General features: G+C 46.7%; 1 protein-coding gene across 1 annotated transcript; it reads right to left on the bottom strand.

Moving 5' to 3' along the window:
* Nucleotides 1-2220: 2220 nt before the first annotated feature.
* DDX47 (DEAD-box helicase 47) lies at nucleotides 2221-14098 on the bottom strand. The gene is made up of 12 exons (XM_082240014.1): nucleotides 13982-14098; nucleotides 12157-12250; nucleotides 10633-10821; nucleotides 8763-8834; nucleotides 7893-8011; nucleotides 6642-6713; nucleotides 6417-6533; nucleotides 5642-5788; nucleotides 5254-5391; nucleotides 4295-4365; nucleotides 3960-4089; nucleotides 2221-3588 (listed from the first exon to the last, which is right to left on the bottom strand). The coding sequence occupies exons 1-12, from the start codon at nucleotides 14030-14032 to the stop codon at nucleotides 3460-3462; spliced, it is 1329 nt and encodes a 442-aa protein (XP_082096140.1). The 5' UTR covers nucleotides 14033-14098; the 3' UTR covers nucleotides 2221-3459.
* Nucleotides 14099-14154: the final 56 nt, after the last annotated feature.

Below are 14154 nucleotides of genomic sequence, written 5' to 3'. Positions count from 1 at the left end.
CCATTTAGAGCAACTCAGCTGTTTCCACGCATGCCCCGAGTTCTCAGAGCAGGGCTATGATCAAGTCTTGCATGCTAACTCACACACACACTTGTTTTGTTTATATAAGCATCGTCCTTGCCGTCATCGCGATCAGACAAAGAAGCTACTTCTTAGCACTGAAACTAGGAGGGTGGTTTGGGGGATTTTTTTATAGCAAAACTGGATGTGCATACCTTTGGCAGGTGAGGCCGCCGTGAAGAATGTGGGTGTAGCAACCATGTTGGTTTTTTAATGTTTGGTTTTCATAGCTGCATGTTAAATTGGCCTGGGAGGAGGTTACAAGTTTAAAAATAAGGCAAAAGAGGGAGGAGAGTGCAGCCCACTGGTTTAATAGCAGAGGGCCTTAAGCCAGGGATGATGGCTCTCTTCCATAGGCTTTGCTCCTTCTGTGCAAAATGTACCGTATTTTTCGCCCTATAGGACGCACTTTTTCCCCTCCAAAAATGAAGGGGAAATCTGGGTGCATCCTATGGGGTGAATGCAGGCTTTTGCTGAAGCTTGGAGAGCGAGAGGGGTCGGTGCGCACCAACCCCTCTCGCTCTCCAGGCTTCAGGAAGACATCCGCAGTCTAGGCAGCCCTACGGGAGGTCCCGCAGGGCTATCTAGGCTGCGGATAGCAGCCTGCTTTCCGGAGTGTCGGGCGCCCTGAAGCAGAGCGCCCCCCGCGCCGGGCAGACATCCGCAGCGTGGGGAGCCTTGCAGGAGTTCCCCGCAAGGCTCCCCACGCTGCGGATAGCAGCCTGCCGCCCGGCACAAGGGGCGCCCTGAAGCAGACCGCCCCTCGCGCCGGGCAGACATCGGCCAGCCCCACAAGCTCGGGGGACAGCAGGGAGGCGCAGCGCCGCCATCCCGCTGTTCCTCGACCTGGTTCTGTTTCCCCGACCTGCTTTTGGGGGGGGGGAATAAAGGGGAAAAAAAATTCCTTTATTTCCCCCCCAAAAAACTAGGTGCGTCCTATGGAACGGAGCGTCCTATGGGACGAAAAATACGGTACTTGAAAATACCATGGATACACTGTTCAAAACCCATGCATAGGCCAGAATACTTCCAAACAGATGGCAATAGCTAATTAAGTTACACTCAGAATAGATCCCTTGACATTAATGGACACAAGTCAGTCATGTAGCAGGAGACTAATCTTAGGGTTGTGGGTTCGAACCCCGCGCTGGGCAAAAAGATTCCAGAATCGCAGGAGGTTGGACTAGATGAGCCTTGTGGTTCCTTCCAGCTCTACAGTTCTGTGGTTCTAGGTCTACTGATTTCAGCAGGTCTACTTTGGGAAGGACTGTTGGTGAAAATGGGCATGTCCCTTACCTATCACTGGTTAACTGAGATTTATCACACGAATACACAAATAGCAGTTGAGGGAGGGAAATGTGTGGAACGCCACACTGGCCAGTTCTGAAAAGTATCTGAAAGGCTTGCTTCCACGTTTAAAATTTTCCTAGCTACAATATCTAAATGTGACCCAAAAAGGGCTCCCTTCCTTCCCCACAATAAGCAGGTGTTGTACTCAAAATGACAGTGTGGCTGCAACAGATCATGCAGATAGCTGACTTGCTCCTACAAAACCTCTAGGAACGCGGTTGGGACAGGCTCTCTGCAACAGACTGCAATTTTAGGATACAACTGCGAAGAGGCAAAGCCTGCTTCTCATTCCTTCTACTGAGGTCAGCAAAAGGAGGAGGCAGGTTTAACCCTGCAAGGCAAGTTCTGCCTCTTAGGTGCTTGACTTTCTTTTCTCCTACAGAGAAGAGCTGTCATCCATTCCTACAGAGAAGCTGTTTTCTACTGGGCTGCTGCACAGGTGTTCACAAACACACACACAAACAAAGATCCTTGCTATATATAAGTCCCCCCACCCCACCCTGCACACTCACATTTCCACCCATGATGACGAACAGGCATTGCACATGTACCAAAGATGAAAACTGGTCTCTTCAGGTTAGGGCTGTCAGAATGCATGACTGAAAATCAAAGATGCCTGGTAAGTAGCAAGTAGAACAGAGTCCTACTACTGCTCACAGCTCTATTCTAAAAACAGGGTGTGTTCAAAATAGAAACAACTTAGAAGCACCAGATAAGCAGCCAGTCCCCTGACTGGACGGATCTGCTTGAGCAATGTCACCTTTAACGTTCACAGGCTGTGAAAGAGCCACAATGAAAGAGAGACAGCTAAAGGGGAAGAAGATGGAAGGACTTTAATTAAAGCTCTCTCATTCCACCAACCTCAACACTGCAGACAGGCAGGGTCTCAGCAAGACAATCCACCTTGCCAAACACCTCGACTAAATCAACACTGCCTCTCAGCTTTAGCGTTCAGGCAGAATGGCCTCAGGGCTGAGATAATGAGGAAAGAAAAACCCACTTCGACAGCATTCTGCACTCACAGGCAAACAGCCAAGCATCTGCCACACTTTCCCCTATTTGGGGGATCAGTCTTTTCTACAGAACACTGGTCTGGGTTACTAGGCAGCATTGGACATAAAAGCATTCACAACTGACAGGTGCTATCACAAATACAGGTAACTTGCATCTTCGGTTCTGGGGGTTCGCGTGTATATGCAAAAATAACAGGAACCCCTGGAACTGACCCACCCACCCCACAAGGAGGAAAGCAGCTTACCCAAATTTGAGAAGGCAGTGTGAGGCTCTGGCAGGGTCCTAGAGCCCTCCGTCCTCCTTCTCTAAGTCTTGCAAGTGTTTGGCCAGCTTTGGAAAGGAGACTCAAGGGCTCTAGGACCCAGCCAGAGCTCTTGTGCCTTCTTCCCTAAGCCTAGCACCTCACTTACCCAGCTTTGAGAAAGTAACACAGAAACTCTGGGATGCTGCCAGAGCCCTAGCACTGCCTTCCCTAAGCCGAGTAAGTCCACTTTGTGAACGTGGGTGGGAAATAAATAAATGGAGAGCAGGTTTCTGCTGCTCTCACTTATTTATTTGCCCACAAACACCTGCACAAAGCTGTGATTACATAAGTAACTTTAAGATGCAAGCTTCTTTGCCTGCATGTCTTGGAACCAGCACAGCATGCATTTTTTATTACTTTGTTTTTATTTTGGACAATTTTCTTATAAAATTAGGGGTGCAAATGTCTCTCTCCATTGACTTTGATAGTAGCAGCTTGAAAAGGTTCTGCCATATATCCATTTCATGTAGCTTAGGAAATCCACTGTGGCCTGCTGGTAGAAAGGAACAACTGCTGGCAGCAGAAGTAACAGGCCTCCCCACAGCATTAAAAGAGATTTCCCAGGCTTGCAGGAGAATTGCTTCTGGATTACAGAAGTTTACAAAAGGTGCAAGTGGATCTGGAAACCTTTTGCTCTCTGGGATATGCTGAAAGGTCAAGTCCGATACTGGTGACTCAGAAAGCCAAGCAGCTTAAAAACGTAGAAAAATAGTTCTGGGTGTCTTCCGTTCTCAGGCTTTCCATTTCTTCCTTTTCCCACCAGCCACTTTGTTCCTGACCCCCATTGCTCCCTCGGTGTCATCCTCTTCCTTTTCCTCTTCTCGGGAACGCTTCTTCTTTTCCCCCTGCTGCCGCAACTCCTGCAAGGAAAGCCAGACAGCAAGTTGCTTGAGCATTCAAAGCATGGAGGCACAGAAGCAATCAAGAAGCTCAAGAGCTGAAAGCGTAATACCTTCAGTCACCATGCAGGGTGGCCGGTAAACATTGCACAAACAAATAAGAGCCAAAACCCAGCTTGCAAGGATGCATGAGGGAACACAGCGCCCCTTATAACCAGGAATGGCCTTGTGTAGAATTAGCTAACAAGACTCTCAATGCAGTACAAATCCGAATGTTTCAGCCACACCTCTGCACAATAGAACCCCAATGATTTGTTGCACGTGCATGTCCACAGAGAAACGGACCCACACGGGTCTGCAGAAGCGCAAACATAGCCTTAAGTTCAGCCTACCATCCGAGCAAATCGCTGTGCTTCAGCCACACGTTCGGTCAGCATCATGACCTCCTCCTCTTGCGTGGGGAAGGCAGGCAGCTTCTTTCCTATCAGGTGCTCGATGCGCTGGAAGAGCTCCACATCATACCTGGGGGAAGTGAGACAAAATTCTCTCATCCGAATGGTTCTTCTTAACCAGTGGCCCATAAACTAGTTAAGAGCCCACCCCCTTAAAAAAAGCCTCTTCCCCCAACTCAGTTGCATTTTACACTTCAGAAAGCTGCTTCCCCACTCATTCAGAGGAGAGGAGTAAAGGTGGCGGCCCAGCGGAAGGAGCAGAGGGCACGACTTACTGTGTGACAAAGGTGATGGATTTTCCTGAGCGCCCAGCGCGAGCCGTTCTCCCCACACGATGAATGTAATCCTGAAAGGGATCCAGATTAAGCCACAGAACGCAAGGCAAAGCAAGGCAAAACACCATTTAAAAAGAAAGTGTAATCCAAAGCAGTTATGCAAGAGACCCCACAATGCTCACTAGACGCAGCTCCTTTTGGATAGGTATTCCGTATGTTTCAAGTGTGTCTAAGGAGGTGAAAAAGACGGGCTTGACCACGTGGCTGTAGCCATCCGCCTCCTCATACAGTTGCAGGCATTGTATCTTCACAATAATATTTTTTATTTTTAGATTCTATAGCACTCTGTAGAAAGGCTTCACAAGCAGTTTAATAATATAGCAACCATAGGCAACATCCATGAAACAAGTTTGTAAACCCGCATTCATAAAGCGTCGCAGAAGACAAATATGAAACCCAGCAATTCTCTGAATTAAAATGAACAATTCAGATTAAAGCTCTGAATGGATTACTTTGAAGACCAGTAAAGAAAGGAGACAAGCAAAGCTTCCTGGGCAGGCAGTTCTACAAATGGGGCAATGCACCAAGCAAAACTAAGGCGGCACTCCTAGCCACAACTCTTCATCCAAGAATCAAGCAGCAAAGACCTATGCCAGAACACCCTCAAGTTGCAAGTCTGAGCCTTACAAGGAGTGTAGTCACATCTAGAGCAGGACCAGCTCTCTGAGCTAAGGACCCATCTAACCCCCATTGTCTTACTGGTGCATTAATGGTTCCCCACCCTTTCAACGCTCAGCTTTCTGAGGGCTCACATGGAGGTGGGGGTTTTATCCCATCGCTATGGAATCCTATGTTGCAACTATGGAAGAAGAGGGTCATCTCTTTCTGCAAACTCCACTAGGACATCTCAGACTAGGGGCTGCACAACTGTAACCCAGCACCCTGCCTTCGTAACTCACCTTGGAATGGGTAGGAATGTCAAAGTTCACGACAACATCCACATGGGGGATGTCCAGGCCTCTGCTGGCAACATCGGTAGCCAGCAGAATGGAACGTGTTTTAGCCTTGAACTTGTTCAGCGACCCTAATCGCTTATTCTGGGGGGAGTGAGAGAGAGAAAGGGCAAGTGAACATGCTTTAGATTTTTCCAGCGTGGAAAAGCGAAATGAGTCAGGTTTTGTGAATCGTTCCGCCGTTACAGTCTGTTCTTCTACAGAAATGAAAGTCTGTAAAAGATAAGCTAACAAAAGGGAAAGCAAGCTTGGTGACACATACAAATCATATTTGCCCTTAAAATATGTTCATTATTTCAGTGTGGTATTCCAGAAATGAATACTTTGCCTGTACCTGGCTCATCTGACCGTGGAGAGGGATGGCAGTGAAGCCCAGATTTCTAAGGAGGAGGGCTGTCCTCTGAGTGTTGTTGCAGGTGCTGCAGAATATCATGAATGAGTTTCCAGCAAGTTCATTCAGAATATAGACCAGGTAGCTGTCCTAAAAAGAGGGGGGAAAGAAACTGAAATCAGAAAGGAAACTAATGGAGATTAGGTGAAAGGAAAACACATTCAAAAACCACAAAGGGACAGAGAAAATCCTAGTGGAATAAGCAACAACAGTCAGGAAATAAGTTAAAGGAAACAAAATACCGTATTTTTCGCACCATAGGGCGCACCGGACCATAGGGCGCACCCAGTTTTTTGGGGGGGGAAATAAAGGGGGGAAATTTATTTTTTTTCCCCCGGCGCAGGGCTGGGGCGGGGGAAGCTCGAGCTTCCCCCGACCCCAGCCCCCAAACAGGCAGCTCTCTGCAAGCCGTGGGAGCGCTCCCGCTGCTTGCGGAGATGTCCGCGAAGCCTGGGCGCGCTGATCTCAGCGCGCGCAGGCTTCAACATGCAGGCAAGTCTCCGAAAGCAGCGAGAGCGCTCCCGCTGCTTGCGGAGAGGTGTGCGAAGCCTGGAGAGCGTGAGGGGTCGGTGCACACCAACCCCTCTCACTCTCCAGGCTTCAGTGAAAGCCTGCATTCGCACCATAGGACGCACACACATTTCCCCTTCATTTTTGGAGGGGAAAAAGTGCGTCCTATGGTGCGAAAAATACGGTAGCTGAAAAAAATAAATGTTACCTTGAACTTGGAAGGGATGAAGACATAGTATTGCTGCAGTTTTTCAACTGTCTGGTACTTAGTTGAAACAGCACATTTGACAGGGTCCTTAAGGGCTGCACGCTGGAGTTTTTGCACCTGAACAGAAATAATTAATGTTTTCAGACACAAATTTAGCTGGTATGACCTGTTAATTTCTACCTCCACCTTAGCTGAACTCATGCAAAATGCCACACCTTCCCTTACCTTTTTAGTCATGGTAGCAGAAAAGAGAAATGTTTTCCTGTCTCTGGGAATGACTTTCAGGATCTTGTCTACCTGTGAAAAGAGAAGGCAAGTGACAGTGAAACAACTAGAAAGGTAATTATTGTGCATGCAGACGAATACTGCATCACTGTGGGAGTGGTATCACAATCCAGTCTGATGAAAGCAACACTGGAAGCGCCTCCTTTGAAAAACAAGGCACTCTACTGCTCCACAGAAAGGAGGGAGTGGTGCTGTTAGGGTCGAGGAGGACAGAGGCAACATGGGGGAGAAAGCATCCCAATGCCTTCAGATAAGGTCTTGCTACTCGGGCTACAACTGCAGATTACTACACATGAACCGGGACAGATGAACTGGGACTCTCTGGACAGCAACCTGAGCAATAGTTGATAACAAGACTACAAGTCTAGTATCCAAATGCCTTGCTAAATCTTAAAACCTAGTGCAGTGAACCCCCCAGATACGAATTAAATTCATTCTGGGGGTCCATCCGCAACCTGAAAATCCATAGGCTGAGGCACCGCTTCTACGCATTAAGCGCTTCTGCGCATGCACGCAAGGCAAAACTTGGAAATATACACTTCCGGGTTTGCTGCGTTCATAACCTGAAAGTTACGTATCCAGAGCAGTACGTAACTAGAGGGTCCACTGTATCTGAAAATGTTTCAGATCCCAACAGTCAACAAGGATCCACTGGAGAGGGAAACACAGGAAGCATGACACCATACTGTCAGCTGCGAAGTGGTGAAGACAACAGAGGCTATGTGTTCCATATTAGGGAATCACACAGAGGCAAGTCCCATTGACCTGCAGGTCCTACTGCCCATCTTGGCTGTGAACTCAGGAAGACCTGCTCTCTGCCTTGACGTTCTTCCACCTTGCCTGAGAGGGCGGGGCCAGGACTGGCTGCAGCTGCAAAAGCTGCTGACCCTTGGGCTGTGGTATTGTTTAGGGTGCTTGGTTGGGTTTTGTTGCTGTTACCGACATTAAATTTTGTATCTTTATTTTTCAATCTTATTATGATTATGTGGACACTGTTCCAATTTGGTTGTGTACTTTTTATGTATTTTATTTATTGGTTAATGAATGTTATGTTTTTAATTCTTGTCATGTAAGCCACCTTGCGTGTGATAATGAGGGTGATTAAAGTACACGTGAAACGGTTTTGAGAAGCACCATCTCCATGATGTTGCAAAGGACCGTTCTAAGGCGACAAGAGTTGACAGTGCTCACCTCTGTCTCAAAGTCCATGTTGAGGATCCGGTCAGCTTCATCCATAACTAAATACTTCAGAGCTCTCAAATTGAAGCCCTTTGTGTTCTCAAGGTGGTCAATAAGGCGGCCAGGTGTAGCTACAGGAGAAAACCAAACAAACTTTCAACTTTACCAAACAGAGCATTCAAAAAGAAACACTAAAACACAACACACAAAGCACTATTGCCATGTATCCCCCATTCACTCCAGTTTGCCAAATCTCAGAGTCCCATGACTTCCTTCTGCCAAAAGCCTTTGTAAGCACAGCCACTGGAGTATGGATTAAGTCATAACTTTATGCAGGTTTAATACGGCATGGCTAGTTGTATCCCAGTGGGGGGGGGGTGGAGGAGGCTTGACGTAAATCAGGAAGTTATTTTGAGAGATTTGCTCCATGGAGGTTGCAGTCAAGTCTGGTCAACCTAATACAGTTTTTCACTCTCAAGCCAGATGACAAATACTCCAGCCCTTCCAGTCAAGCAGCACACATCAGTTAACACTTAGGAGAGAAACATCAATTTATCAGAAATGGTAAATGAGCAAACTTGTGGCTCAAAGGCAAAAGCTCTGCCTGAGCCATGTGGACCCTAGGATGAAGTTGGGGGAGGTGGGGAGAATTCCCATGTCTGCTCCTGTTTCAAATTAAAGTACAAGACCTGTGGCTGATGCTTAACATTAAACTGGGAAGGTATCAGAAGTGTGAATAAAGGAGATGTTTGCTGGCCTACTGCTTTTCATGACCTCATTTAGGCAGATGTAAAAGACACAGATGTGCAATAGGCCTCATTCATATGAATTATTAAGATCTCATTACAATCATTTGAATCATTGATGCTGCCTGTTTCTTACCAATTATTACATGTGGTTTCTTGGCTAGGGCCAGAGACTGCGCCATCATGTCAATTCCTCCCACAATAACAGCTTTGAGGGGAGAAATAAAAGACAAGTTAAATGAAGCCCATTGAAATTGAGCCAGTTCACAACCATCACCTCCTTTACAAGAAAATAAAAGGCAAAATTCAGGCCCCTTATCCATTGCCAAGCTTGCTCATAGGCACAGCCTAGTATTGGAACTGGATTACTACGTTTAGATGCTATGAGGCATTCTTCAAACAAGACACCCCAACACTGACAAATACATATTATAAAAAAGAACCCGGCATTAGCTTCAGGAAGCAAGTCTTAGCCAAGCTTCCATTCTATTTCATAGGGACTAGTGTAAGCAGCTCCAACCAAAACAATCAACTGCTACATATTCAGGGGGGGGGGACCTGCAAGAGGTAAATAATGAATCCAAAGCAAACAAGTTTAATGCTTAAAAGGCAATTAGATTATGAAACTGGAATAAATTGTGCAAACCAAGCACTCTTCATTTGCATGGCTTACATATTTTTTTGGGGGGAGGGATACACATGGAGAAATATTAACGGTGAGAGTGAAATAAGACCCACCTAATTAAATCTCTCTCTGCTTGCTTCTTTGTTTTTAAGAGAAACTGCCAGAAACTTCCAGTGTTAACTTTTCGATCATAAGATGGGTGTGTTTTAGCACAAACCCACCTAATTTGCAGTTCCTTCATTGATATGCAGACCAGAACACAATTAACAACGAGGTTGCGAACTTCCCCAAATTTTACAAAGCAGTTTTGGCTTCAAAAATATGTAAAAAGAAATGCAAAAGAAAAAAAAATACACAAATGAGTGTTTGGGGGGACATGCTTGAAATATGTGCATTTTGGGGAAGAGCACACACAAACGAAAGTGTTTTTGTATCGCTTTTAAAATCAGGAAAGAACTAATTTATGGATTGAATGCATGCGAAACTGACAAGGAATGAAAATAGGCTGCTCCATCCACCTCTACTAGAGGCATACAGTGGTGCCTCGCAAGACGAAATTAATCCGTTCCGTGAGTCTCTTCGTCTTGCGGTTTTTTCGTCTTGCGAAGCAACCCTATTAGCGGCTTAGCGGATTAGCGCTATTAGCGGTTTAGCGGCTATTACAGTGGTGCCCTGCAAGACGAATGCCTCGCAAGACGGAAAACTCGCTAGACGAAAGAGTTTTCCGTTTTGGAGGTGCTTCGCAAAACGAATCTCCTATGGGCTTGCTTCGCAAGACGAAAATGTCTTGTGAGTTCCTGCGGGTTTTTTTTCCTCCCCCCCCTTTTTCGAAGCCGCTAAGCCGCTTATCAGCTGATCTGATAAGCCGATAAAAGACGCTAATAGCGCTAATAGAGCTAATCCGCTAATCCGTCAATGGGCTTGCTTCGCAAGACGAAAAAACCGCTAGACGAAGAGAATCACAGAACAGATTCTTTTCGTCTTGCGAGGCACCACTGTAAAGGCTTAGTGGCTATTAAAGGCTTAGCGGATTAGCGGCTAAAAGGCTATTAGCGGCTTAGCAAAAGGGGGAGAAAGCGGAAAAAAATCGGAACACTCGCAAGACGTTTTCGTCTTGCAAAGCAAGCCCATAGGGAAAATCGTCTTGCGAAGCAGCTCAAAAACGGAAAACCCTTTCGTCTAGCGGGTTTTCCGTCTTGCGAGGCATTCGTCTTGCGGGGCACCACTGTACTAAGATTCACACTTTGAAGTGGGATACAGTTCCATTTCTTGAATCTGATATTTTACTATTCTTATTTTGAAAAGCATGTGACTGCTTCTTCTCCTTACAAATTCCATTTTTCCCCCTGCTAATTCTTAGCACTGCAGGCAGGCCACTCACCACTCTGGACACCAATGGACGATCCAAGGGCCTCAAACTGCTCCGAGATCTGAAAGGCTAGCTCCCGGGTCGGGGTAAGGACCAGAGCAAAGAAGCGCTGAGGTGTCTCTAGCAGTGCCTGAAGGATGGGCAATGCAAAAGCCCCCGTTTTCCCAGATCCAGTCTCTGCTAAGCCAATGATGTCACGGCCTACAAGAAAAGAGGTGTGTCACATGCAGGGCTGAAGGAATACAACAGCACAGATGGAGGAAATTCAAAAGCAGTTCTGGAAAGTAACAAGAGCAGCACTAGAACAGAAATCTTTGCACTAGGGACAGCTTGAAATCAGCTAACATAACTTAAGAAACATCAACCAATGTAATAAGCGTATTATTTGAAGATACAGAGTACAGGCCATGGAAGGGTTGTACAAGACCCCTCTTCTAACAGCTCCTCAACCCTGGCTCTTACCAAGGGAAGGAAAAGAAGCTGGCACAGGAAGAGTAGCGGCAGTGGATATCTGCACTACTAAACACTCCATGAAGAAATAAAAAAATTCCTTCCAGTAGCACCTTAAAGACCAACTAAGTTAGTTCTTGGTATGAGCTTTTGTGTGCATGCACACTTCTTCAGATATCATATTTATTTTGACTATGGCAGACCAACACGGCTACCTATCTGTAACTGACTCCATGAAGAGTTTCAATAGACATTTCCCTTCTCTGTTTAATTGTCTTATTGTACAGGTAACATTTTGGAGGGCAGTTAATGAAAATGGAAGTCTCTCCTGACAAATAACATATTTGAATACACCACCGAGAAAAGTAATATTAAAGCATTTTCAACCAAGTCAGATGGGTGGGGTACAAATAATAATAATAATAATAATAATAATTCAGTCATAGAATTGTAGAGTTGGAAGGGGCCCTGAGGGTTATTGAGTCCAACCCTCTGCAATGCAGGAATGTCAACTAAAGCTTCCATGACAAATGGCCACCCAACCTCTGCTTAAAAACCTCTAAGGAAGAAGAGCCAAGCACGCCTTGTGGGAGCTCAACAGCTCTTACTGTCAGAAAGTTATTCCTGATGTTTAACCGCAATCTCCATTCTTATGACTTGAACCCATCACTTCAGCTCCTACCTTCCGGAGCAGAAGAAAAAAGCTTGCTCTATCTTGCATGTGGCAGCCCTTTGGATACTGGAAGATGCCTATCATATCTCCTCTCAGTCTCTTTTGGCTTGAACAAAATTGGCTGTCTCACTGCTTTAAAAAGCCCAGGTCCCACTTGACTTCTTGCGGATGGGGCTTCCCTACAAATGGTACAGCTCCCCTGCCAGAAGATTTGTGGAGTTGGGGAGATTGACACTTCTGCCGCAGGACAGACCAGGAAGCTGTATTGCTTCATAGACCAAGCTGAGAGGAACTCCACATGGATCCAAGTCTGTGTAATACAAATGACTGGCAATACCAGTTCTATAACACAAGAAACACAGGAGAGCCTCTTCTTATTTCTAGAAAGAGATTTCTCTTTTTCCAAGTCTCACCTTGGAGTGCAACTGGAACGGCCTCGACTTGGATCTTTGTCGGTGTCTTCCATCCCAACTGATCACAGGCTTCACACAGCACATCGGTCACTCCCTATTATTCCAAAGAGAAAAGAAACCATAATCAGCAAGGGACCCCAATCTTCAGAATCCAGCAAGTCCTGGTTCACACAGCTTGATAAACCCATCTATCGTCTCCTGTCCTTTTAGCATACTGCAGCATGCCACCTAAGCAAAGGTTGGCTTGCGATCTCCTCCCAGGGAAACTGCATGTTTGGGCTAAGCCATTGTTTGGTTGTTAAATGTGAACCTGACCATGGTCTTTTCAATTAGCTATAAGTATTATTTTCATCTCAAAACTTTGATAACTTGAAAACATGGGACCCTTTAAAAAAAATAAAAACAAGCAAAATAAGAAAAGGGACACAGGCCAAGCTTCTCCTCACCCAAAAAGTAAAAGGTTAAAGGACCCCTGGATGGTTAAGTCTAGTCAAAGGTGATTATGGAGTGTGACGCTGATCTCACTTCAGGCCGAGGGAGCTGGCATTTGTCCACAGACAGCTTTCCGGGTCATGTGGCCAGCATGACTAAACCGCTTCTGGTGCAACGGAACACTGTGATAGCAACCAGAGCACACGGAAATGCCGTTTACCTTCCCATCACAGCGATACCTATTTATCTACTTGCACTGGCATGCTTTCAAACTGCTAGGTTGGCAGAAGCTGGGACAGAGCAATGGGAGGTCACCCTGTTGCGCGGATTTGAACCGCTGACCTTTTGATCAGCAAGCCCAAGATGCTCATTGGTTTAGAGTAGACCACAGCACCACCTGCTCCAAACACCTGACCTTACCTGGGTCTGTTAGTAAAGGTAAAGGGACCCCTGACTATTAGGTCCAGTCGTGACCGACTCTGGGGTTCCAGCGCTCATCTCGCTTTATTGGCCAAGGGAGCTGGTGTACAGCTTCCGGATCATGTGGCCAGCATGACTAAGCCACTTCTGGTGAACCAGAGCAGCGCACGGAAATGCTGTTTACCTTCCCACTGGAGCGGTACCTATTTATCTACTTGCACTTTGACGTGCTTTCGATCTGCTAGGTTGGCAGGAGCAGGGACCGAGCAACGGGAGCTCACCCCGTCGTGGGGATCCGAACCACCGACCTTCTGATCATCAAGTCCTAAGCTCTGTGGTTTAACCCACAGCGCCACACATGCCCCCTACCTGGGTCTGTTGTGTCAGGGTAAAACTGAAAAATCGTATTTTAGTTCCTTAGCAGGATGGCAACACACAACCATGTAGCAAAATATCTCTTTACACAGGAAACCACATTTAATCTTTCTCCTTTCGTTTTGTCCACTGCAGTGCCTTAGGACACTATTGGTTTCAAAGCAAGACGCAAACCCGCTAAGCAATTCTGAGAGCTGGGCTAACAGACCATAAACACCCTCACCACCAACCAAAGTATAATATAACCCCTCTAGCTTTCTCTGCACAGGCGCTTTCCCATGGTTTCAACGGGGCATTTTCTCAGTGGAGAACGAAAGCTTGTATACGCGACTAGTGGGAAATGACTGCCACGCTGTACAGCACTACCTAGCTGAGCGACCCCAGCCTTGAGCACCGCGATTGCCTGGCTGGTTCCAGAAATGCTGCCCCCATCATAGCAACTCCTCCGCAGAACTTAGCAGAGCGGGGCGGAGGGGCAGCTTCGTCTACTCCGGTGCAATGGCTGGACTTGGTTTTAAAATAAAATTCAAAAGGCAAACCGCTGGGCAAGTAAAGGGTCATCGGGAGCCAAGAGAGACAACGAGTCTTCCCCGCTCACCAGTTCTTGGAAGGTCTTCGCGGTCTCCTCGACGGCTCCCTCGCCCTCCATGCCGGCCGCCACGTTCGGTACCCGCTTCGTTTTCCGGGTTGCCGCGAGGTACCCTGGGACTCGTAGTCCAAGCGCGTTCGGAACGAGCCTCTGAGCCGCAGAGATAGGAAAAGGGTAGAGTT

The sequence above is a fragment of the Podarcis vaucheri genome (genome assembly GCF_965113315.1).
Source record: "Podarcis vaucheri genome assembly, chromosome: 10".
Lineage (NCBI taxonomy): Eukaryota > Metazoa > Chordata > Lepidosauria > Squamata > Lacertidae > Podarcis > Podarcis vaucheri.
The sequence above is the reverse complement of the archived record's forward strand: the minus strand, read 5'-3'. Positions and strand labels throughout refer to the sequence as shown.